At 34.6% G+C, this 27,664-nt stretch overlaps 2 protein-coding genes across 2 annotated transcripts; both read left to right on the top strand.

Annotated features, from left to right (window-relative positions):
• Positions 1 to 17,761, top strand: LOC134537599 (odorant receptor 13a-like). The gene is made up of 7 exons (XM_063378195.1): positions 1 to 1,763; positions 2,203 to 2,756; positions 3,759 to 3,858; positions 5,065 to 5,169; positions 6,713 to 6,868; positions 8,469 to 8,600; positions 17,679 to 17,761. The coding sequence occupies exons 1-6, from the start codon at positions 1,431 to 1,433 to the stop codon at positions 8,532 to 8,534; spliced, it is 1,314 nt and encodes a 437-aa protein (XP_063234265.1). The 5' UTR covers positions 1 to 1,430; the 3' UTR covers positions 8,535 to 8,600; positions 17,679 to 17,761.
• Positions 13,195 to 27,364, top strand: LOC134537256 (odorant receptor 13a-like). Its single transcript, XM_063377526.1, has 5 exons — positions 13,195 to 13,257; positions 17,679 to 18,229; positions 19,950 to 20,049; positions 25,386 to 25,541; positions 27,090 to 27,364. Exons 1-5 carry the CDS (start codon positions 13,195 to 13,197, stop codon positions 27,153 to 27,155), a joined length of 936 nt encoding a protein of 311 aa, XP_063233596.1. The 3' UTR covers positions 27,156 to 27,364.
• Positions 27,365 to 27,664: the final 300 nt, after the last annotated feature.

Here is a 27,664-nt window from a genome sequence, read left to right as displayed (position 1 = left end):
TTATATTCATGTCCAATCACAATAATAACCTGCATAAAGTCAGTACAAATATAAGACTTACCTCCTCACGCTGTGTGGATTGCTTTGAACCGCCAGGCCAGTTGGTTTATCTGGAAGTTCCCTGTGATCTTCGTTCAGTGCTGAAAACACAATGTCACAATAGAAAAGATTGAGTGATGGTTGAACCATGATCAAACAGTTTATACACTTGAACTGTAATGGTGCAACTGGCCATTTAGTGGTCGTAACAGCTCATCAACTATAAAAAACATTAATGGGACAAAAATAAGCAACATTAGGGGGCTTTAAAACTCAAAACTTTCTAGATGCATTGTAAATGCCTGGGAAGCCTGAAATGTTGATCCATCTGTAATATTTTTTGAAAATGTTTGAAATGTTGTGTCCCCCCCTTGATATATTTTTTGTTTGCTTTTTTGGGGTAGATAGGCTAGAGATAGTCCTTTTCAACAAAGGACAACTACGTTAGGCCTTACTTTGTGTGTATTTATATATAAATACAAATGTATTCTACATGCCCTTGTAACTTGCATTGCCTCTTAATGATACGTATAAAATTTTGTGGTAGTTGTATTCAGTCCTGTTGGCTTAAAAATTTGTTGCTGTAGTTGAAATGCATTTTAATTTAAAATGTCCAAAAGCTGGCAGGCCATTTGCTTAGGATACTAACATTTTCTTATAAATTATTTTAGTTCATAACTATACATAAAATTGATATAAAACAAGCCATTGAAACAGCTAATTGGTTTCTTTAGTGGTTCAGATAGGAGTATATTGAACGAGATTCGACAGAAGGAATATTAAGGTATTCATTGTCTTCACAGTTTGTACCTTAGGTTAGATTTCTGCTACTAGTCTGATGTCAGAGTATAGAGACAGTGACATAAACTAAAATGAAAATCTTGGCATTACTGTAAATTGTTATAATTTGTTAGCTGTAGAAAAAATGAATTTTTATTTTTAAAAAGATGGTTAGTGTTACTTGCATTTACTGATTTGTCACTGCATTAAGCATTCAAGCTTAAATAAGTTAGGAGGTGAGTCTTGGTATGTTCTGTTAATTCATTCAAGAGAGAGAGAACACATTTTTAATTTTGCTAGTGAGTGAGTGAGTGAGTGATGCTCTTTGATGACGTGATGGATGTGATTGTTCACGAAATATGTCATGTAATAGTCAGTTCGCTAGGAGTTCTCGTAATTAAAGGATTTGTAGCAGGTGAAAAAATTTGGTGTTAAAAGTGCCTCCGATCTCGTTAATTCTCTTTGACACGGGTCGATGTCATATTCTGTTTGTTATTGCATGGGATATAAGTAAGTTTTGGAACCGCGATCACGGACGCCTGTTTGGGTGAGCAGAGGGGTTTCTCGCTCACCTGGCCCAGCGAACGCGGCGAAGCGAGCGGGCCATCAGAATGGCGGAAGGATCCTTGCACCCGAGGAAGCACGCCATCGACATGAGTCTGAACATCTGGTTCCTCAGGGTGTTCGGGCTGATGGGGCTGGACTCTAGCTGCGCTTGGAAGCACGCCTTGCACGGCACGTACTGCGCCGCCGTGTGCGCCAGCCACGTCGTGGTGGTGACCGCCAACGTGGCTGGGATGGTCAGGGACTGGGGCGACTTTGACGCCGTCGTCAGCAACGTCTGCCTGACGGTGGCTGTGTTTTCGTCGCTCGTGAAGTACTTGTACTTCATTTGCAAACGCAGGGACATAGCGTTGCTTTTGAGGATGCTCTGGGAGTTTGAGGTAACATGCGTGTAAAGTAGCAAACATAATTATTAAAATTCATGGGCACGTTCGGTTATGACACTGGAATTTGGAAACTAGATATGCACGTTTGAGCATTGTTTGTAGATGGGGTTAAACATTTTACAGTCTCTTACCCGAAACTTAAATAGGAAAGAGAAGGTTTCGTTTGACATCACAGTCGCCATTATTCAGACTAACTGGGGCCTATTGAACACAGGCAACTGCTATCCTGAATATTGACTGCAGCGTAGACTATTTCTTCAAAATTGACTTGGATTGAACCCACCAGTCTAACCAATTCAAAACTCTGAAAACTTGTAGGTTATTAATGCTAAAATATTTTAATTAAACATGTTTTTTATTGTATTGTGGTAGCTGTGAGTAGTTTGAACTTGTATTGTCATTTGAAGTGAGAAATGTTTTTTATTTGTTTAAGACATACCAGTGGCCGCAATGTCTTCAGCTCGAGTGCTCTGGCATCATCGCGAAGACGTCCCGCCACGTTCGCGCGATGACGCTGGCCCTCAGCTTCTTTGTGTTCCTCATATTCCTGTCCTGGACGGCGTCCCCGTTCATAACCGCCGGGTTTTCGGCGGTCGGCCCCGCCAGGTGGCGCTCCCACCCGTTCGCCGCGGCCTTCTTCTTCGACTACCAGTCGTCGCCGAGCTACGAGGCGGTGTACTGCTTCCAGTCGGCCAGCCTGTTCTCGTTCTGCCTGGGCGTGAGCAGCTTCGACACGGCATGCGTGGCGCTGCTCATGCAGGTGGGGGCCCAGCTCAGGGTCCTGCTGGCGTCCCTGGGTAGGCTGCGGGAGGCGGCGGAGGAGTCTCTGGCGCGCCGCGGGGACCACGGAGGCCCGCGAGGGGAAACTGCAGCCGTTCCTGGCCTATCGCTCACCGACGGGAGCGTGGACTGCCCACGAGACGAGTTGAGAGTTCATTTGCTGCAGTATCTCCGTACCTGCATTAAGCACCACAATGATATCATCATGTGAGTAACATACTTAAGGATTAATTTATTTTGGTAATTCACACTTAACAAACAATGCATGAAGTTATTTTAGTGTTCATTATTTGACTAATTGTGGTAGTTTTTCATTACATTTCTATTGACAATAGTTTTTGCTGTTTAAACATGCAATAATGCATAAACTGTTCCCACTTCTGTAATTTTAATGCTTACAACACCCTTATTTTTTTTTTGATGATTTACAAATGTATGCTAGGTTATTGACTTTGGAAATATTCTTATCAATCTTGGTTATTATTTTAAGATGGTTGGAAAGGTTAATATACTGGTAGTCATACGTACATTTTTCTGGTGCCCCGGTAATGTTGGGAAAGCCCACACGTAGTTAGGCAGTAGCTTTTTCTTTTTTGCCAGTAGCTTACATTTCTTAGAATTTTTTCACCTGGAAATCCATGTAACTACATATTTATGAATAAAATGATCCTGGAATGAATTTTTGGTGCAGATCAAGACAAATTATGCCCATGTGTGAAAGTTTCATTTCAGAAACTCATGGAAACTTTAGTCTAAAAAAAAGTAGCATTTCATAAAAAATTCTTTTTTTTACCATCTAATAGTACATAGCATTTAATGTTTATTTAACCATATAAAAAAAAATTGCAGAAACGTCTATAACTTTTAATTAGGAAAACTAATTTTTATCTCTTGTCGACAATACTCAATATTTTCAAGTGTTTTTCTATGCGTCACATGAACATACTGTGAGTCTGTTGAATTGTTGCTAGCCGGCGAGATCTTACACGTCACAAACTTTAATTGGTTTCTTAATTTTTTTAAATTTTGAAAATAATTGTATAATTGAAAATATTTTGGAACATTTAACTATTTTTTTATAAATGCTGGTTATCATCCTGCATTTTTAACTGTATACATATGCTGTGGAAATTATTTTATATGTTCATATGATTAGAGTATGTCATTTATTTGCAGTATTTATACATCTCCTTTATTTTCATTCTGCAGGTTCGTTAAAAAACTGGACGATGTATTTAACCCCATAATGTTGGCACAAATTTTGTACAGCGTTTTTGAGATAGCTGTAAGTGGATTGCAAGCTACTGAGGTGAGTGCTATCCATAAACCATTTAAAAATTTTTTTGAGTATGTATATATATTTAAAACAAGACATATAAGCTGCACCATGGCTGAACACTGTAAGTATACATTAGTAATATTTTCTAGAGCGTATGAACGAGTAGCTGTATTAGCCATTCTTATCGCACACCATCTGTACCATCTCAGTCTCTTTCTCTGAACCAAACCCTTCTCCTTGCAAGTACCAAGTTTGGAGATACAGTCACAACAGCCAGCAGCATATATGCAAGCAAAATCGTTCTGAAAGTGAAACTGCGTTACATAATTTGTAAAATTTTATTAGATGAAATGTTATTTATTAAGTGCAGTCGGTGTTAGTCTTTTGAAAAAAAAATTATATTTTAGAAATTTACACTGGCAAAAAGTAAAAAAAAAAAAAAGTGCTTTCAAATATAGGTACTTCTTTAAAGTATCTCTGTGGCAGTGAGAAGCATATTCAGCTTACCTCACTGTAGGTGCACCATTGTACCTATGGTTGGTGCGAAGTTATTGTATGTTGATTAGGCAGTACCAAATTTCTGATCTCTACACGGTCTGATTCGGGGTTCTTTGGTTATGCACATTCTGTAAACCAAAACTGATTCCAATTTTTGGACGGATTCTTGTTTTATAGCAGGTGACATATTTTGAATATTTTTTTTTGGTGTGGCTAGGTACTTAGCAAGTTCACAATTATCAGGAAAAATTGTCAAAATAGATGTGTAAATATTTGTTCAAAATAGTTTCACATCTTGTAGAAGTGTGTGTGCTCACTCTCTGCTGGCTGCTGATATTGTGTCTCCCAAACTTGGTTCTCGCAACGAGCAGGTTTGGTCCAGAGGAAGAGACTGAGATGGTACAGATGGTGTGCAATAGGAATGGCTAATACAGCTACTCGTTCATACGCTCTAGAAAATATTACTAACGTTTATGTACAGTGTTCAGCTGTAGTGCAGCTCATTATGCCTTGCTTTAAATATCATTGCACTGTAGGTTAGTTTTTTTTTTTTGGTGTTCCTGTTTATATGTTGATGTTCGACAATGGCAAAGTCGCTAGTCCGGCTCAACCTTGGTCCTGAATGTTACTCCTCAGTCTGTCAGGATTTTATTTTTAATTTTCATGCAAAAGTCACAAGTAAGTTGCATGCTGTGCATTATATTTATTTACTATTTATAAGGAAATCTGCTGTTTCAGAGCTCTGCTGATTTTGGGAATCTGATCAAGTTTGTGGTTTTTGCAAGCGCTTTATCCTTTGAGCTGTACTTGTTCTGCAGGTATGCTGACATTGTGTTGCATCTGGTAAGTAAAAAAAAAAAATGAAAATGTTAATGAATTGATATAATCTCAGTGGGTTCGTAAAAATGGACACCTTTACAAATATTTTATATTTTTTTTCAATTAATGGCTTCATGTTAACATTATATGCCAACATTGTAAGCTATATTGTTTCCATCAGTAAAAAAAAAGATTTGTGATTAATTTTTTTTTGTGGCTAACTAGCGAGTATTACTGTTGGCTGCAGTGATTGTCTCCAAACTAAATACTCGCAATGAGCAGATTTGATTTAGAGGAAGAGATTGAGATAGTACAGAAGGTGTGCGGAAAGAATGACCAATACAGCTACTCGTTCATGAGTTCAATGAAAATTCTATTTATTGAAATAAAGCTTCACAACGTTTTCTTTCAGTTTGTAACTTTTCTCTTTTCTGTTCAAAAAATTATTGTTTTTTATCTTTAGTGAAGGCGTTGGATACAGCAAACACTTTTCTTGGTCACATCCCTGGGTTTTCGCATTTGGTTCTCAGGATGGGTACATGCTGCCGTGTGGCACGTTGTTGGACAATTATTTGTCTTATGTGTCAAGAGCCGTGATTTACTGATTTGTTATATAATAAAAAAAAAATGAATAAATAAAAAAATATAGGTATGTGCAACTTCTTAAGTGACTAAGAACTTATTGATGTTATTCTTAATAAATTATTTGTGTGAAAAATGAAAAGACTCACCGGTAATACATTTAATTATAAGAATGTTCTTGATAGACCTCCAGTAAAGAACATACCGAATTGTTATCTGAAATTAGTTTTATTTACTAAAAATCACATGCATGCAAATTGTTTGCTGTAGTTAGATTTATGCATGAAACATCAGTTGGCATTTACTCTAAAAAGGTGTACTATTATGAAATGAAATATTTGTTAGTTGAAGAATCCTACTAAAGGTTATAAAATGTTACAATCAGTCACCGTTCTTTGAATTACTAGTAGTTTCTACTTGTAACGTTAATGAATTGGACAAGAACTTATTCTCAACAGTAGAAATGTAGTTTACCAGGAAAGTTTTCTTTTTTTGGAAAATTTTCTAATGAGAAATAGCTTTCAGAAAATAAATTTATTAACCATTTTATAGAAATATAACTAAATAATAAAAGCAGTGTGCCATTATGTGGTAAATAGACAAAATGAACTATGCATAGGTCATACTCTGCAGTGTTTTTACTTGTATGTACTACTTTAATAAGAATGGTAACTTAAACTTAAGTGGTATAAAAGGCTCATAATATGTATAGGATAAATATTAAACACTTCACATGTGTAGTGACTACAGCATAGAAAGATTGTACTAGTATACTAGTAGATCAGTCAATCTTAAATTGTAAATCTATTTTGGTATTAGATGAAAAAATTATCTGGTAAAATATGTGGTTATACAATTTTATTTCCCAAAAAAATTTTCTAAACGGAAAATTTTCTTCTGTAATTTTTCTGCTTACATCTCTACACAGATGTGATACTAACCATGATTTTCTTGCTCAAGTGTTGATTGCTTGTTCTGCACACAGAGTCAAGAAGTAGCGATCGCAGCGTACTCATGCGAGTGGTACCACATGGACTCGCAGATCAAGATGATGTTACAGATGATGATCTTGAGGGGACAAAGTGCTGTCAAGCTCACTGCCTTTCGCTTCAGAGTGATGTCACTGGATTTGTATGGGACAGTAGGTTTCAAATTTATGTTTTGCAGCAATGCTGTATCTATTTTTTTTTTTTTTAACTTTAGGAGCACACACCAGCGAGTAGAGTCAAGCAGGGTTCGTATGTTTCCAGTACCTATATCCTTAAAAGTCCTTAATATGTGTTTAATTGAATAAGGGCCCTTAAAACTCCTTCAATTTCAGTAAGAATTCTTAAAAACTCCTTAATAAATACTGCAAGTAATGGATGAATTCTGGCATTTTAATGTTCTTTGTTTCCGACTTGGCAGCAAACAACATTTGCGTATGCACAGTTCAGTTGGTGAATTTTGGGCCACATAATTAGAAGTTATATACCAAAAAATGTTTTGAATTAATTTTGTGTATTTCGTATCTAACCTTTAAACTAAAAATGTGTATTTTTACTGCATTACTTTGAACTTATAAAGTAAATGTAATAAGTGAACAAATTAAATGTTATGTCTGCAAATTTCAGAAAATTCTAGACAATAGGGGCTTATCTTTAAGAATTTAACCAACCAAAAAATTATTTTTTGTGTATGGACTATTTAACACATTGTTGTTTTCTGGAGGGTTTTTGTGATATACAAATAGTTTTCTACCTTTTGATGGTGGTGAAGGCAGTCAAGTAAAGGTGTCCTTAAAAAATCCTTAATTTTTGATTGCACAAGAGGGTGCGGACCATGTCAAGGCTTTTTAATCTGTTATGTTCGGGACCAATACCGTGCTGGATTAGTGATTTCTCATGATTATTGAATGTCACTGTAGTTTCGATGGGAATACCGAAGAAAAAATTAATGTACAGTGCAATGATATTTAAAACACGTTACCTTAAACACCTGAGTGAACTAAAAACAGTGGGTAGCACTGGCTCAACTAGTTGGTCGACGCCAACGCAGCTTGATCCGTCCTGGGTTACAGAATGATCCGAAATCAAAGAGTGCCAACTAGCAGTTGCGGTAAGCCTTACTGCCATTTAAGGCCCACCTCAATTGGGGAGAGGGATAGATTTATGCCACTATATGGGCACCACCACAACTGTCGGCACCTTCACCAGTTAAGCATTACGTGAGGGTAAACCACAGCATGCAGGCAGATCCACAAATGGCCATCACACGGAGGACAAGTGCACCATATAGCAACAGAGACCTAAACAAAACAACAAAACTGATGGATACAAAACACAAAACAGAATAAAGATGCAAAACACAAAAACACAACAGAATAAAGATGCAAAACACAAAAACACAGGACAGAATAAAGATGCAAAACACAAAAACAGGACAGAATAAAGATGCAATACATCAAAGTTGTCATAAAAACAATGAGACAATCAACAAAAACATTGAACCAGGAAATGTGTTTTTATATTTTTAAAGAATTCAAGAATAAACATACTATGCGAGTGCGCTCGCCATCATAATAAATTTATAGGATAAGCCCTCAAATAAAAGTGATGACAGGAAAAGGAAATAACCTGCATGGCATGTCAGACAGCCCAGAATGAACGTACTCAGAAAGATTTAAGCAATAAGAAATTCATTAATTGAATGTGTAAATGATACATTGATGGTGTCATTATTGTTTTTTTTTTTTTTTATAGCTTTTGAATGGTGCGTACACCTACTTTGCCCTGCTGAAGGAGATCAAGAAAAGAAATGCAGTGTGACATACGGATGGGTGAACGCAGTTCAAGATAGTAATGATAAAGAAAATTATTATTTTAATGTTTCAGGTTAGTGTGAAATACTAGTACACAATGTAGACACCTGTATGTGTGATACTAGTTAAATGTTTGCAAGTCAATTGAAACAGCATGGTTTTTTCAGTTTAAGCTGTGTAAAATATGTATTGTCGCACAGATGGCCTTTTGGTTAGATTTTTAAGGTGGTCTAAGGTTAAGAACACTTCAAATAGCCAAAACTTAGGCATTTAGAAAATTTATATGTACAGACTCATTGTTAAAGTAAACACAACACAGCACGTTTATAAGCTGTTTCTAAAGTAGTGTGCCTTTATTTTTTACCCAGATACATATGAATTTACTAATTTTTTTAATGAGTACTGTTAATACAGTGTGAACATCAACTTAAATATTAAAAAAAAATATACGTAATTGCATTAGTGCATGTATCTGATAAAACTTCTGAAATTGAAGTGTTTTTTTTTTTTTTTTGACATCCATAGCACCAGTGGCGTAGCCAGGATTTGTGTATGGGGGGTGTTAAGAAGCATAGCCCCCCCCCCCCCCCCCCCCTGTATTAAAGCGGGGGGTCCGGGGGTCCTCCCCCGGGGAAAATTTGGATTTTAAGGTGTAAAATAGTGCTATTTTAGCAGTTTTCGGTTCTTAAATTTAAATATTGTAATGGTAAAATTTTTATTAATTTTAATATGAAATTTGTTTGATGAATAAGAAATTAATTAAAGATTTGGTGCTAAGGGGGGGGTTTTAACCCCTAAAACCCCCCCCTGGCTACGCCCCTGCATAGCACATCTCATTCTTAGATTGCAGTGTGCATTTAAATGGGCATTTGCTCTCTCTTTCCAAGGCACAATTTCTGCCGTTAGCACTGTCCTTGTGTTGGTGTGCTCTGTTGCTAGATCTACACCTATGAGTAAAAAAAAATAGTTTAGGCACAACTTTGTAATGTAATGGAAATTTTTTAAATTATTTCTGAAACATTGCATTTTGTAAAGTAAAATTTGGAATGAGAATTTAGGAAATACATTTTCCGGTTTTATTTCATCAACAACATCATCTGTTAATATTCATTATTTATTTTTAAGTAGTGCTAATTGAAAGATGCCGTCTTATTTTGACCTGTTATTTTTTCTAACAATTTTTTTTAAAAAGATAATTTAAAATTAAAATTTTATGATGTGTTGAGTATGCCTTGTTATTGATAGTGATGGAACTGCTAAAAATAGTTACTCCTGTGAAATAATAGTTTGCGTTCAGCAATGAATAATTATTATTTTTATTTGGTAAGAAATGACTACAGCTGTGATAATACTGTAACTAGACATTATTTTATAATCTAAAAATAATAAAAAAACTAAAATTAAATACATATGTAAATGTATTAAAACTTATTATAATTAAAGGTGGTATACAAAATAAAATTTTTAATGTTAACAAGCTGGGTATTAATAATCGGGCAATGATGGTCGTCATTTATTCAGTACTGCCATCTGAGCGTGAGACAGACTATAGTATAGATACCTACTGAGCAAGGTGGTGTATTGATCTGGCTTTCAGAAGGATTCTAGTTCAAAGTCCGGTGCAGCAATTGTTTTTTTTTCCCCCCAACAATTTTGATTAATGTCTCTAGGTTAATGTTGAAATAATTTGGTGTCATTAATTATGTCTAATGAAATCCTCAAATACCATTTAAGAGTTAGTATTCAGTTCACCTAATATTCGAGGAAAAAAGAGTTTAGTTAAAATATTTAAAGAAGTGAAATTCAGGAATTTGCATACCGTCAAAATTATTTGATGAGACCTGTATTATTTTACTCTACAAAACTACCAAAGCAAAATATGCCAGTTGTGATTTTAGTTAATTCTTGATCATAAAGTTTTTGGTGTTTTATTCAAATTCCTCACTGAAGCCAAGCTTTTGAAACCTCTGTTTATTTTCTGGACTCAGCAAGTGACCTAAAAATATTTGTATAACATTTCAGGAAATGCTTTTATATTGAACGTGTGAATATGTTTAATGTTTACTTAAAAAATAAAAAAAATTAATTGGCTGAATTTTTTTGCTTGCATTTTTTATTCCCTACTCATGGAGATCTAGATTCAGATTCAAGGCACTCTTTTTTAAAATTCAAATTTGGATATTTATACGATAACAAGTGGATTTGTATCATCACTGTTTACCATGGATGGATTTCCTTCTTTTGTTTCCCTGCATTGCGTTGTATTTATCTGTTTGTAGTGACCCTGGTAAATTATATGTAATAATAATAAAAAAATTACACCTGTGACAGCAGTTTTAAGTTTTAGTTGAAACATAACTTTAATTATTCTTTGCTCTTCATTTGAAGCTGAAATTAAAATGTGTTCCCTCTGCCCTCACACCCCTCCCTCCGCTCCCCTCCCAAAAAAAAAAAAACCCCTTGGTGAAACAAAGTCTTGGAAGTACATTTCAAAGATTTATTGCTGTTGTTCAGCAGTAAAATGTAACTTTTGAGAACACTGCTGTTTTGAGCATTTTTGGTTTTGTGTATTGAGAAAAATATTTGTAATATATTGTAAAATAACATTTCTTTTGGTACAAAGTATCTTGAAAGGAATATTAAAAATAATTGTTAAGTCACAATGTACTAACTACTCAAACTTATGTCAAAAAATGTGTGCCAAAAACATGCAAAAAGTACTGAAATGCCATGAGAGTGAACATCAGATGTGAAAACAAAACATTCACTACTGTATTTATTCAATTTTATTCAGCTCTGTTTGAGTACATAAATGAAGTACTAACTTACTAGTAGGGGCATGTATTTTTGGTGAAATAATCTGATCTTTCATTAGACTGCAATAAGGTATACGAGGGCTGGCGATTGTTTCCTGGTGATTGCCAGCCGTCTGCAAAGTAAATCAGAGGTGCCCACCCCCCCAAACACTATGACTCACCCCCCCCTAACCTAATGATGCGCCACACCCCCCCCCCCCCCAACCGAAATTTTTATGTCATTTTCTCAATGATTTACTCAATTATTTTATAATATTATACCTTTTAGTATTATATTTTGTCACATTTTGCATTAATTAAAACTGGTTTTCTAATAATAATTTTGGTCATATCAGGTAATATTTCCATCCTGAACCGACAGATGCCAAACTGCTTTTGTTGAGGAAAGTGCGGGGTTGCCAATTTGATTTACAAGATCCCTTTCAACTATCAAAGCACCAGAAACGTATTTTAACATTAGAAGCTATAAGTATGTAAAAATATATACACTTTTCTCGTCTTTTAACACCCCCCCCCCCCTCCCCCTGAAATTTTAATGACGCAGTCTGCGTCGTTACCCCCCCTTGTGGGCACCCCTGAGTAAATCATTGCCCTATAAGGCAGGGCCGTTCAGGACGTTTTTGCTAGATTACTGAATGCTTCAGATTGTTGGATGACAATGGACATGTACCTGAAATAAACCCAATCAACCACAAACACAGAGACATATGCTACAGTGATTTAACATAAAACTGGTCTGGAAATCCTTTCGCAAAAAAATGATTGGCCATACTTATTAGTATTGTAAATACATTCATCTTGTTTGATGCATAGAGACGAGATCTGTTGGTTTGATATTAAGTGCTGTTTCATTTTTAAAACAAGATATTTTTATGTTAATTTTTTTCTAAATAGAGTGTATGTATTATTTACCAAACCATTTAAATGTTTTTGAATGCTAAATTCAGTAAATTATTATTTTTTGACTCTGATGGTGAATGAATTTTTACAATAAAATAATTTATAATTAGCAAGTTTAAGACATATGTAATAATTTTGGACCGGCATATTGATGTTAAATTATTCAGCATGACTCTCTTGCACAGATATGCTATTGATAGACAAGAGTTGAAATAATTATTATCAGCTGTAGAGTTATTTAATCCTTCCGTGTTTTGTGGAACCCAGATTACGTTTGCGTTTGAAACCACAGATTGTCTTTGATCGTGTATTCCATTCTCCTGTCAATAAATAATAAACACCACTTGCAGTGAGGTATGGGTTGTATTTCTCGAATGAGTGGCTGGCAATAATCCTCTTCTTCCATATGTGATGCTCTTTGACAAGTGTGTTACCTGTACATATTAAAATACCTATACTGTGTCCACGAAACACTACAAAGTATACATTCATGGTCTTTAAGAATTAAAAAAAAAAAAATAACAGGGAAAATAGCAGTTTGTAGTCCAAGAAAAATTATATTCTATTTGATGTTGATACTTTTTCAATTTAAGTATTCGGTTTATTGCAGCGTGGAATATAAGAAGTTTCTACGATATTTGGACACCACATATTGTTTGCTGGGAATTGTGTGCTGAGTGAAGTCAGAATTATTGGCAGCAGTTTGCTGTCTAGTAGGTAGATTCGTAGTCATTTGTCTGAAAGAGCAGCGAAGCAATTAGAATCAACAAAATGGCAGGGTTCCAGAATCTGAAAATGCAGATGCCTTCAATTGATATGGGTTTGAACATTTGGCTCCTGAGGGTTTTGGGCATGCTGGGATTGGACACTACTTCTGCGTGGAAGCATTTCCTACACTGCTGTTACTCTGCTGCGGTGGTGGCCGGCCACATCATTATATTGGCAGCGAATATGGCTGGGATAGTCCGGGATTTGGGTAACTTCGACGCCATCATCAACAACGTAGTTATGACGGTGGGGGTTGTTTCAACCCTCGCGAGATATACGTTCATCATTCTCCAGCGCCAAAAAATATTGTCTCTTCTTAGGATGCTGTGGGAATTTCAGGTAACCTTTAAGCATAGTAATATATTTGTTGTGAATCAGAGCAGTGATTGTTTTAAGGTGTCCAAACATAAAAACACACACATTTTTTTGGAGAAAGTGTAAACTTTCCTTAAAATAGATGAAGCTATTTCAATGATTATTTAAAAATATAGTTGAAGTGTTAGTTTCGTACTTGAATTTTAAAAGGCATTTAGTAATGGTGATAAAATTAAATTCAAATACAAGAATTTTTTTTTTTTTTGCAGTTAATGTATTAGGAACTAAATAGCTATTTATACAGCTGGTTTCACTAGTTCATTAATCCTCTTCCCTTGCGTCAAATGTTATTTAAAGCACGTGGTTAAAAAATGTTTAGCCGCATCTTTCTGCAATTTGTATTAAATCTTTTTTCAAAAGATTATTATCAAATATTGTTAGATTAGATTTTCCAGTTTTTAGGCAGGTTACAGAACTGGCATTCATATTGGACTAAACTGTCTCTTCATCAGTTCCTGAGCATTAGGGGAGAAAATATATAAAAATAGTCTGATGTTAGAATGTACAAAAATGCTGAAAGAGAATGTTTGTGGGTGACGGTAAAATGATAGGCTTTTATATTTTGTACTGTTACGTACAGAAAGGCTAAAGACGAAGGGAAATCCAAGATTACAGTGGTTTTATGTACTTGAATATAAACTCAGTGCTCATAGAGAGACATGAGTCCCTTGTCACATGAGTGCAACGTTTTAGTGATCATAGCTATCAAGAACTGTGGGTAAGTAGGAAATGTGGTGTGTTGATGTAATAATGGTAAATAATTGAACAGGTTTTGAATGAGTGGGTGAGCTGTTAGTCTTAAAGTATAGACCAGAATTGGAGGCCTGCAGCCATAATACTAAAAAGTGACTTGGAATATATCTCTAAAGTGGGTGGAATCCATAGTAAATATTTTGTGACACTGTTATTATTGTAGCGTGGCATGATGTGGCGTGGCTAGCAGGGTTGCTACAGGTTTAGAAAATAGGGAAAAGTCAGGGAAATTAAATGGTCAGGAAATACCTGGAAAAGTCAAACAAATTAACAAACATTTCTGTTATTTTTTCTTGTGTGATAGATAAATTAAACTGAAAATACAATTTCTGCCAACGTTCAGGCCCCTTTAAACACTGCTAAAATGTTCACTAATTACAAAATTTTTATTAATTTTCTTTTTCCTGAAACCATGGACTTTTTTTCTGTAAACACAAAGGGGGTGAACTAATTTCCAGATGCTTACATACAAATTCGATAGCCTTCATTTTATAGTTTTAGGTGAATCTATAGTAATTGTATACAAACATGTGTATCCAGTATCCAGTATCCAGTATCCAGTAGCATTACTTTTGCTAAGGTGATACATTTGGAAGAATATACCTCTTTTTCCCCCAAAAAGCAACACCAAGTGAGCCGCGGGATAATTTGTGTCTGGAAGGTCAGGAAAAATTGTCGATTCAGATCTCGAAAAGCTGTAAACATCTCGGAATTTTGGAATTTCAAGCATGTAGCGACCCTGAACTCCTATGTTGAACTAGGTTCGCCATCTGTAATTTCATGTTCCAGTCCTGTGTCAAGTATGGCTCTTCAGTGCCTTCAATCATACAATATAGAACAGTGCCACATGTTTCAAGGGGTTTTACAAAGATTAGGAACAGGAGTTTAAAGATGGTTAGTCTGACTAGGAATTCCGAGTTCAAAGGGCTAGACTGATTCATGGGTGGTGATGGTCAGGCAGTGTACCTGATGTTCTGAAATCATTAGGTGTGAATGATCCAGCTCACAGAATCGTACTTAAAAGAGTTCATTTTGGGTACAGCTGTCAGAACACTACAGGATTCTTTGAATGCTGCACAGAACCAAAACATCGTGATTGTACAAATTAATTTTTTTTTTAATTAGTTTTATTTTTACATACATCACAAGTAGCTTTCCAATGAGAGAGAACATGAAAATATTCAAACTTTGGTACCGTACTGTAATAATATCAATAAGGATAAGTATTGGGATGTGGGTGTGTTTTCTTAATCTGGTGGAGAAGCTTGAAAGAGCAATAGTGGTTTTCCTGTCCTTTGTTTTCTGGATACAATTCACACACCATCCAGAACTATTTATATTGATCTTTTACATCTGTCACATGTAAATAAACATTTAATGTGACATTCTTGATGATGTAAGCATTAAAAAAAATTTCTAAACTGATCTTGACCTTGATTTGTTGACTTTGGTATGTCTATGTAATGAATTTCACTAATGATTTTCCAGGCAACTGTTTGTATAAAACTATTACATCATATTCTAAATGTTCATGACGTAAAATCAATTCAGGGACAAGATTTTATGGTTTCATTTTCATGTCAGTTTCATTTTTAAAACAGGATGTTTTGGTGTTATGCTTTTTATTTTTATACTTTGTATTAATTAAATCAACAAATATGAAACTAAAATATTTTTTCATACTTATTTCACTATAATAGTCTCATTAATGCATTTATTCAGTAAAATCATTAGTAATAACTAATAAGCATTTCTGGAACAGAATATTTAGATAAAATAAAAATACATAGGCAAATTTTATATGTTTTTAAAATGTGCCAATGTAATATTGCAAAAACCTGTAACTAATGAAATGCAAGATCAATCAAAGTAATATGAATTTTTTCCAATCCATTTAGTTCATAAATTTTGGTACAAAATTCATGTTAAATAAAATACATTCAATGAATTTTTTGTGATAAAAGATTAATTTTTGTAATTCAAATTTAATTTAGTCTAATTGCTGATCAATGTCATGTTTTCAGATAAATTTCTGTGTTTTATGGTGTATTACCTTGCATTTCGAGGTTGTACTTTGAACTGGCATGCTTTGCGGTGTTATTTTGGTTTCATCGTAATTCGCCATATAATATTTCCCTTAGATAACATTCAAGATTGCAGAAATATTAGTCTTGATGCAGGTTGTGTTGGTGTGTTGAGACAGGAAGATTGAGATAATGCCTTTGAGATATCGGCGTTCGACATTCTGTGAACACATTGTCATACAGAACATGTTTAGAACTGCATTGGCACGTTGGCTTGTGAATGAAGCCTCATTTGCTGAACATTCTGCAAACCTCACTGATTATGTAACCCGCCCTTCATAGGAACGATGACAGTTATGTTCTTTAGACTGTTCATATCCTTTCTCCGGCTAGACTTTGGGTAAAATCAAAAGACTGTGTTTGCGCGATCAGACACAAACAACAATTGAATTAAAAAAATGGCCACATTAAACTTGGCTGCTGAAGGTTCAGTTAATGACCAATTAAAAACAATAATTGTTCATGTTATATTACGATTCTGGTGAAAATAACGCAAGGACTCTGATTAAGTGATTCAAACCTTCTCGGGCCCTCCAAAGGCCGATACTATTTCTTGCGATCTGTGTTTCAGCTTTAGACCCCAGAACTGAATTGAATACTCAACGGTGCCGTGACCCATTTCGGAATTCGGACGCGTCCGTTTGCCTTTGAGGCAGTACCGAGACTCTTGGTTCTGTTCCCTACATTATCTCTTGAGGAAGCTAGTTCAGTGACCGGGGCTCTACCGGTCCACCAACCAGCTTTCTTCAGACAAATTTAAGCCCTGCCCCTGCAGCCAGTTTTCATGTTTGTGGGCAGAGTTTTATTACGATAAATTTGAATTTTTTTTATTTGTGACATTTATACATTGGTACACGAATTTCTTGAATCATAATTATTATTTGTTTGATATGTTGGATAGCAGTTTTAAATTGAATACACGACCGGACCCACAGGCCAGAAGGGAAGAAAGAGGACGGGTCATTCACCCTGGCTGGTACAGTTAGCTCCGACGTGATTGGTCGCGAGAAGCCTAGCAGCACGTCCGTCGACTGGGTGCTTACCCCGCCGCCGCTTCCTTTGAAGAGTTCCGTGCGGCCAAGCTGTAGCACTTGGTTTTTATTACTGAATATTAAGTGAAATCTTAAATTGATACATATCATAAATTCAGTGATATCTTATACAGTTATAATAACAAATAAAATCAAATAAATGAAATGGGCGTATTACAATTATTAAGAAAAAAATCAGGTATTGTTTGAATGCAATATTATAGCAGAATGTTTGTTGACCATCCATTCCAAAAAAAAAAAAAACAACTAACTTTACGATAATCGTTTATGTGAGTGATTGGATTTTTTAGTAATTTGTCATTTTTGTGTGTGTTTTCTTTCTTGTAAATCGTGTTAGAAGCTGTGAGTTGCGTGTGAGCATTGTGTTTACAGTAACATGATACACCATGTGTGTGTGTTGCAGAAGTACGAGTGGCCGCGCTGTCTCTCTGCGCAGTGCGCGGACATCGTCACGAAGACCAATCGCTTTGCCCGCATCCTCACGCTGACGATAACCTTCTTCATATTCCTGATATTCCTGTCCTGGACCTTTTCGCCGGTCTTCACGGTCGTGTTCTCTGGGGCCGACCCCACCGGGCGGCGTCTCCATCCGTTCCTGGCGCACTTCTTCTTCGACTACCAGTCGTCGCCCAGCTACGAAGCGGTCTACTGCTTCCAGTCGGTCAGCCTGTTGTCTTTCTGCATGAGCGCGAGCAATTTCGACGCCATGTTCGTCGCTTTCCTGATGCAAGCGGGAGCTCAGTACCGAGTCCTGACGGCCTCGCTTGGGAAGTTGCGGGAAGCGGCTGAGGAGTCGGCCTACGGAATGGATTACGACAAGGCAGAAGGTGGAAGTGTATCTGGGCCTGACCTATCACCTCCGGGCAGAAACACAGAGTTCCAGCAAGAGTTGCTGAAGCGTCACATCGTACAGCATCTTAGGAAATGTATTATGCACCACAATGACATTATCACGTGAGTAATGTTTAGGGGCCGGAAAAATTATCTTGTTACAGATGCTAATTTACACTTTGAATGCTATTTTTTTTTACTCTTTTTCAACGTAAATGCTATTTTTTTAAAGTTAAATTAGTGTAAAATGTCAATAATTTTTAAAATATCCTTTATGAATTGCCACAACTGCTACAAATTTTTTATGGTTTCAAATTTGTTATACAGAATGTATCATTTCACACTTAACAAGAAACTATCCTGTCTTGTAGAATTTCAGTAACCTGGTTCTCCTTAATTTGTCTGGAACACATGCTCATGAATAATCATATTATTTTTATGTATGTTTGTCACTTAAGAATTGTCAGCACTTCATTTAATATACTAACACAACAGGTTGACCATCTTTGCCACAGATTTTTTTTTTTGTGTTGGGGACGAAAGTTGTGGTTGGCTAATAAGATAAACACCAAACAGGCAGCAAACACTCTCTTGCATTTTGCTTTAGCGGGAGTGTGAAGTGAACCACAGCAGTGCTATGGGTGCTTGGCGTTCCCTCAAATGTTACATTTGAACTATGTGTCGATTGTCGATTATCATTCTCTACGCTAGTTTTCGTAACCAGCGTGCTTTGTGATATTGCCATGTCTCTGTGCTGCAGCCAATTTATGTGCATCCGAGACAACTTCAAACTATTAGACCAATTAATCCAGTCGATTTGTGAATTTCTATGAATTAAACCTGTTAACTTAATGTTTGCTAGTATTAATATATTCAATGAGTTGATGTTGTTCCAGATTTATGATAAAGTATAAGTAAAGAGTTTAAATCAGAAGCATAGTATTTAATTAACATAGTATATTTAATCAAAGCCAGGGTTTTGTGAAAGATAGAAACCAAAGAGTTAATATGCGGATTAAAATGTAATTTAGAGTCGAGAGTAACGCCTAGATCTTTAATATAAAAAGTGTTTGTTATAATTGAATTCTCAAGCTTGTAATCAAACTGAATGGGATATGGTTTCCTAGTACACTACAGGATATAACTCGTGTTTTATCTTTATTAAGAGTAACCAAATTAGAATTACACTTATTAGAGATTTCAGGAATGTCCTGCTGAAGTAGCTGACAGTCGTAATCTGTTTATAGATTTTAAGATCGCCAGCGACTAACAGAACAGTGGAGTAATTTAACACGTTATCAATAAAGATATTAAACAATAAAGGAGATAGAATACCTCCTTGAGGGACATCAGAGGGAGCTTGCTATAGAGATGAGTTATGATTGTTTATTGAAACAGAAAAGCACATGTCCTTAAGATAATTAGAGAGCTAGCCTACGTATTTATCACACACACCAAATATTTCAAGCTTTTGAAGTAGGTAATAATGAGTGATTCACAGTATCAAATGCAACTTTTAACTATGTAGCATAAGTTTCTTATCTATATACTCGCAATTCTATATTTGACTTTCAAGCAGTTTTTTTTAAACTTTTGTAGTAATTTTTAGTTTTTATTTCATGTTTGTATAAAACAACATAATTATAAGGAATAAGGAAAAAAAAATCAGTTGTGGTGTGGTATGAATCTAGTCCAGTAAGTATCTAGACTCTAGAGTGATTCCATGAATCCATGGAAAACCATAATCAGGAACGGGATTATAATTGAGATCCTGGCTTGGATTTTTTTATATTGTATTCCTAAAATGTGTAATTGAAAAGACATTTTAACTTTTTTTTTTCAGGTTTATAAAGAAACTGGATGATGTATTTAATCCCATAATGTTGGCAGAAATCTTGTACAGCATGTGTGAGATAGCTGTAAGTGGATTGCAAGCTACAGAGGTAAGTGATTGAATTTAATTTATTTTAGGATACTCTTTGCAAGTGTTTGAGTGATGTGTGTTGTCAGCTCTTGCTTGAGACATGCCTTGATATTTGTGAAACTTGTTAGGAGCCTAGGTCCCAACAGGCTCCTTAACTGCTCGAAGCAAGGCACAATGAAACATTAACAAAGCTGAAACCAAACCCTTTTGTTAAGGATAAACAGTGATAGGATGTGTGAGTGTTCATATGAAAACATAACTGGCTGTGAAATGAAAGCAGAGTAAATAGCTTTGAACATTATTTTCCATTTTAATGCAATAATAAATAATCACGAGGCTCTCGGAGAGATTAACAGTGAGGACAAATAGCAATAGTATAAAAAGTAATTCTTTAATAATTACGTAGAAGATTACATTCATAAATTGAGATATAGATAACAACAGTATGTGCCGTATGAACACTTTGTTAACATTTACGTTAAATACTGGGAATAAAATACAGAAATACAACAATGTTAAATACTGTGCAAACTTACAAAGTACAATCACCAAGGCAAGACTACTCAGAAAAAAAAATTACATACTTTGATACTTGTGTATGTAAACCTGATTCAGGCTTCTTGATAACATGATAACACGTAGTTAATCATTATAAGCAAACATGAATTCTTAAACAAAGGTAAGCAAAAAAGATAGTTTAAGTAACATACAAAATATACACTTGTGTAAATTCGCTGTTCCGCACACAAGCAAAATTCATTGAGTGCAGTAGCATCAAAAGGGCTTGCATGATTACATGTCAGTGTCATATGATCAAGCATACAATTTGCATGGATATCTGAAATCCTTTCATCCTACAATACACATCATACATAGGAGCATATGACAGGAGTATTATCCATACTGAACTCAAGATGCATAACAAGAAATGCTCAGTCTTAATCCACATCTCGAAGGGGGGGAGGGGGGGGGGGAAATCTAAATACAACAAACAAAGCAATCATCCCTCACACAAGCTAATTAAGCATTTAATATCGTTCAGGAAAATGATCTCACAAAATTAATATATCAGTGCACATAAATATCGACATAGTCGTCTAAACTGGGGGAGCCAACATTACAGGCAAGTGCATGGCATGAAAAACAACTCGTAAGAGGCAGAGAAAAAAAAAGCTACAAAAAAAAACAGGAAACATGAAGAAATGCTCCTTATACATTTGGCATTAAATAATCTGAATCATATTTTCTTCTCAGACAAAAAAACATTTAAGTTAGATGCCAACAACTAGGCCAGTACTAAGCATGTATTTGCAATTCAGTAAGCTCCACAGATGATAAATTATAAATTTAAGTGTGGAAAGCAAGACAGAAGTCACTATCACTAACCATTACAGATGAGAAATTACGTTAAGGGCGCTGTCACCGCGTGCCAAAGTGACAACCAGCACTTTAACTTACGTGAGCCATGACTAGCGGACACACACCTGCCGCTGAACACAACTGAGCACCCGCGAACTGACTGAATGACAGGAGACTTAAGATCGAGTCCCAGAGTGCAAGCGAATGTAAACCCTACAGAAGCATGTCTGCGCAGGCCCAGCGGGAAAGAGGGAGAGAAACGTCGCCACAAACCAAAAACAAAAGTAACGTTGCGAGCAGAGGGGCAGGGGGGAGTGAAGGGAAGGAGCAGGGCGCACATCCGACGTCTTGAAGCCGGAAACGTCCGCTTCACTTGCTTGGCACATACTATCATTTAAGCATGTAAAAAATTGGTCATAGATGTTTAAATTATTTTATTGTAATATATCAAGTACTACTACTACTACTACTACTACTACTACTACTACTACTACTACTACTACTACTACTACTACTACTACTACTACTACTACTACTACTACTACTACTACTACTACTACTACTGCTACTGCTACTACTGCTACTACTACTATTTGGGTAGGTTTAAGATTTTTTCTATGGGTTTTATGTTTTACTCACAAATATGTGAATTGTATTTGCTTAGAGTAATTTTTAACTGCTAAAATTTAACGTGTAGTGGATTTTATAGTACAGTTGTATAGAAAATATGGTTGAAAAAATACTATACTGCTATGTAAGCAATCTTAAATACCTCCAGCATAGTTATATGGGGTTATGAAAATATGTGTTTGGTTAATGTCTTCCACTAATCTATCATAAAATGTTACTGCGATAATTATGTTAAAAAAATGTATGAAAACTTGTATTTTTTAAAAATTTTAACAAGAATTTTCTGACTTTTAGAAAACATGAGAGGAATACAATGTTTCAGAACTCTGCTGATTTTGGAAATCTGGTTAGGTTCGTCGTCTTCGCAGTGTCTTTATCCTTTGAATTATACTTTTTCTGCGGCTATGCAGACACGTTGTTACAGCTGGTAAGTTAAGTACTCAAAATATTTTATTTTTATAAAGGACAAGATAGTGTCGAGATGTTCTGTATGGAGTCACGTTATAAATCACATGACAAGTCTGTGTCTCAGACCCAGTTTTTTGCTACATGATTCTGAAAAAAAAACCACTGTTCATTCACAAACAGAGTAATGAAGCGAGGTAGCGCATTGGTTAGATGCTTAAATCACGTTCCAGAGGACTCTGGTTCGAATCCCGATATCCATCTACCAAAGCTGATTTCTTCACCAGTTTCCTTGAACTGTGTTGTTTAGTTTATAGTATCAAACCAGGCATATGGAGTGGGGGAGGGGGGAGGGGAGTACATCCCTTCCCAGAATCCTAAACCAATCTGTCATTCCCACCAACAGATGGAAAGAATTTGAAAGCAAACAGTGGGCAAAGTGGTAATATCATCTTCATCCCCCCCCACCAAAAATAAAAACCTGCGTACGCTCTTGGTATCTGATGAACTTGCTGTAGACAATACGTTAAACCCAAGTAATATAAATAATAAAAAAAAATATTGTGTTTATGAGTGGCCAAATGAAGAAAAGAGTACCTTGCAGAAACTTGGGTATTCTCTTTCCACTTGTTTCTCAGAATGCCCACATTGCACTTTAGAGGCACATCAGATTGTAATATTATCTTGGTTCATTGTAGGACAAGGTCAACTTATTGAAAAAAAATTTTTTTACACTATTTAAGAGTTTTGATTGTGCAGTATTGATTTTATCATAAAATAAAATAATTATGTGATATATTATTTTAACAATTACAGTATCAATATTTTGCATAAACTAGTTTTTTGTTAAAATTCTTACAATAACTTACTTTACATTCTTAGATGGTCTGGATGAAATTTGTGTTATAAAAATTGAAGTGTTGATATGTTATGTAAACATTATTAGATTTAGTTTTCAGGAAATGATGAAATGTTAGCATTTTTGGTAATTTTTTTTTAAATGACTCATGTTCAAAAAGAATACCATTTGGGAATTAAAAAAGAAGATAATAAAAATAAAATAAAATAATACATCTTAAACGATTTTTTTTTACGTACATTTGACCAATAATATTGTTGAATTTAATGTAGTTTGATGTCAGACTCTCTATACCCTATATAAAAACAATATTAGTGTGAAGACAATGTTGTTTAGCTTGTTTAATATCATTATCGTCATAGAGTTTCCTTGCCAGGAAGAGATTCAAATGCAGAAACAAATGGCAGTCACTCTGTCCTATGATCTCTTGAATGAGTGGGATTATTTATTTATTGCCAGCCTGTTGTCTTGTAGATTTCGTCCGAAATACCTACATGTTGGTGGAAATGAGGTACAAAAATATTTTAAGTGTTTATTTGATTAAATTTATAAATTAATTGAAATAATTGTTTTTTTTGAAGCTAAATTGTGCAAATGGGTGAAAAAACAGGGGTTTAAATAAATAAATTAAAAAACTTCCTTATTTTTTTACATCATATGATACATTTAACTTACTGTAAACCTTTTAAACATTATCTTAAACTTTAGTCCAATTTTTTGTGTGACTATATGTTAGTGTAAGGGATGAAATATATTGTTTTAAGGTCAAAAATTTTCATAACTACTTAGTAGACATATTATGAAATTCATTCTTAGTTTTTTGATACTGGATGCATTGAATTAAAAACATTTGAAATATTTTCGCAGCATGGAATATGAGAAAATATTCAATCAATCATTTTGAAATATTGGAGAACAAACAGGATATGTACATTAAGTTTTTCAGATGTTACACAAGTTTTTTAGAAGATTCCAGAATGTTATAGAAGAAATAGTACTTCAAAATTTACGTGCTCCTGTAGGCTGTGCTAAAAGGGATTTTTTTAGGGTTGTGTGAATACTGGTATGTATTTTTCAAGGATACAAAAAATAAAATAAAATTAGTAAACTTTAGTGGAACTGAAATAAAAAAAAAAATTAAATGGTTCATCTCACAATAAAAATTGTTCGCAAATGTAAGAGCATATGTTTTAAAATAAAAATAATAGAAATATATTTGAACTACAATACGCCATGTTCACTTTTCATCACTTCTTTGTAAACTCATCAAACAATTATGTGAAGAAAAAAAACTGCAAAATAAAAAGCCATGTTATTTCATGTGTAAGCTAAGTCGCAGTGAATTTTGACATCATTATGAGGTAATTTTGGATAATTCATCAGAATTGTCATATATTTAAGATATTAATGTATTTAAAGTCAACTTAATAATAAGAATGCCCTACAGTCGAGTTTGTCAAACATTCTTGGTTGCATTATGTATTAAAGGACCAGTTTTTATTTGAGGATACCTATACACACAAAGTTTTAAGAATTTGATCTCGTTTTACACTCGAGGATCGTCATACACGCAACATACACTTGAGGTAGTCTTAAGTCGTATTACAATTGAGTTCGTCTTGTCTTCGAAGGTATTTTATATTTTATCCAAAGTCATAAACTACTAAATGGTTATGGTGCCTAACATTTAGGATGTAATAAGTTGTTTAGAGAAGATAATAATTGACTTCAACTTGTAAAATAATTTCAAAACTTAAATGAGTATTCATTGGCACTCAGTAAGTTTTTGAAATTATAATTTCAATTGCTTCAAAAATTCAAATTGACAGTAATTTACCTATTTAGATCTTTGTATGTTTGGCTCTTTTGTTATTCATATACATTTTTTCACCATTAAGCAGATAAAATTATATTAATATAACACATGCTTTTATGGTGGCACTATAAAAAAAATAAAAATATTTTTGAAGTGGGGAGGGGCATATGCCCTTTTTGCCCTTGTACCTTTGTGTTGCATAGTGATAAAATGAAAGATATTTTGTATACAAACTTATTCCAATGTAAATTTAAATTGTAGATTGTTTTGCCTTGTTCACATTCAGAGTCAAGAAGTTGCATTGACAGCGTACTCATGCGAGTGGTACCATATGGACCCACAAATCAATGCCATGCTCCGAATGGTTATCATGAGAGCACAGAAACCATCTAAAATCACTGCATTCCACTTCAAGGTCATATGCACGGATACCTATGGAACGGTACGTGTTTAATGTATTTCACATTTATCTTGTGATGTTGAGTTGGAAAATTTGCTTTCAGCAACATAACGAGAGAGATATACTGTTTTGTACAATACTGACCTCTGTAAACTTAGGTTTGGCCGCATGAGGTGTAGAAGCGTAGGGGAACTGGGAGATGAACTGGCTTGTGCAGCTGAAGCAACTTCACCTGTAATATTATTGTAAAAATAAATGATTAAATCAGTTTTAGATAAGTTACTTTTGAGTTGTTTGAAAATTGTTTAAATGATTGATTATTGAAAAAAAAAAATGTTTTACTCGTAAATAATTATATTTTTGGATACTCCTTAAAGTAACATATAATGAAAACTGTGCTTTTAGTACATTTGCTAACTTTTTAGTAATCAACAAATATGTTTTTTTTTAAATCTTCAACACCCAAAATCGTATTTTAAAATTTCAAGAGATATTAATAGAGAAATAGAGAGTGGGTAATGGGATTTTTGCAGTTGACTTGCTTCCTTCCTCAGTAAAAATGTACATATTTATCATGCATGCAGGTAATGCAAGGTGACAAAAAAAAATGAGATTCTGGTTTCAGCAGGATGAACAATATTCGCAATTTGCTTCAACTTTGCGAGTATTTTAAAAATTTGATTTGATATTCGCCTCACATCAAAAAATTAGTACTCACAGAGGCCTACCAACCATACAACTTTTGTCATTGAAACTATAGAAAGTCTGCTTCAAAGATGATGGATGTGTTGTGCTTGTATATTAACTGAAGTGCTGACAAGTTTTATATGACAAATAGATATGTTAAAAAAAAAATTTAGTTATACATGGTGTATGTGTCCCAAACTGCAAAGTATGAATACAAGATGTTCCAGGTCGCTGAAAGTCTACAAAACTGGGTTGTTTATTTTTAAGTGTGAAACGACTCATTTTTATAACAAAATTTTGAAAACTGTCAAATAAAGTGAAGCAGTTGGGGTGACATTTTGTAAAGGGTATTTTACAAATTGATATTTGAAACTAATTTAGCCAAAATGGGATTTATTTTAAAAACTAGCAATAATTATTATTATTTAAACTGTAAATACGCAAAATTTAGCATCTATAGCATGATGCTAATTTTTCCGTTCCCTAGCTATAGGTACAAATCGTGAGCAGTGGAGAATCCTTGGGGGGAGGGGGAGAAGGGGGGTCAGGTTAATTGGGGGCTGAGGTAAAGTTTCACCACCTTCTGATCGAAACTTACACTTGATAAAATAAAATTGTCTTGGAAAAATGTTGGTTTATAAATAACGTTCTTTTTCCCATTCCCTTTTACCTGCTAATGGATCTGGCACTCTTCAGTGGCATATGCCTGTATGTGCTCATAATTAATAACTTTGTACATATTATTTTTGATCAACACCATCACATAGAAAATATTTGAGCTGGTTTCTACCTGAAATGTGGTTGTATGTTACGATGTTATGATGTTATGATGTTCACATAGCTGGTAGCCCACGTGCCAAACTTATGTGTCTTAAAAATGTATTGTGTATTTTTTTTTTGCAGCTGTTAAATGGTGCATACACTTACTTTGCCTTGCTGAAAGAGATCAAGAAAGGATCTGCTACTTAATTGCTGGAAAAAAAAATTACAATTTCCACTTGAAGTTTAATAATTATGCAGTTATTGTGTAGTGGTAACTTAAAAAAAAAATATTTTTGTAAATCAATAGTTAAAATACATAGAAGCAAGCTTTCTTTTAAAGGACCTGAAATCAATGTTTAAATGTATCTTGTGTTAATTAATTTCACATAAATACCAATAATTGTTTTTGTGGTGAAAGGCACATTTAATGTTAGTTTTATCATCAATAATGTTTTGGATTTACTGATGTTGCATTTTTCTTTGTAACAAAATGATGAATTATAGTAAAAATATGCAACTTAAAAAAAAATTGTAATTAGTAGTAAGATTTTAGAAGCCAATAAAAAGGACTGTAGATGATTCTAATTTTTATGGAAATTTTCATTTCAAACCCAACCCAGTGTGTTTTGAAAATTAATTTTTTTTTTTTTTTTTTTTAACCTTCCAGTGGCTAGCGCACAAAATGGGGCGGGTAATCCAAGGATTAGAACTTCTAA

Source organism: Bacillus rossius, chromosome 12, assembly GCF_032445375.1.
Source record: "Bacillus rossius redtenbacheri isolate Brsri chromosome 12, Brsri_v3, whole genome shotgun sequence".
Classification (NCBI taxonomy): domain Eukaryota; kingdom Metazoa; phylum Arthropoda; class Insecta; order Phasmatodea; family Bacillidae; genus Bacillus; species Bacillus rossius.
Note: the sequence above shows the minus strand (reverse complement) of the source record. Positions and strands in the feature narration are given on the sequence as shown.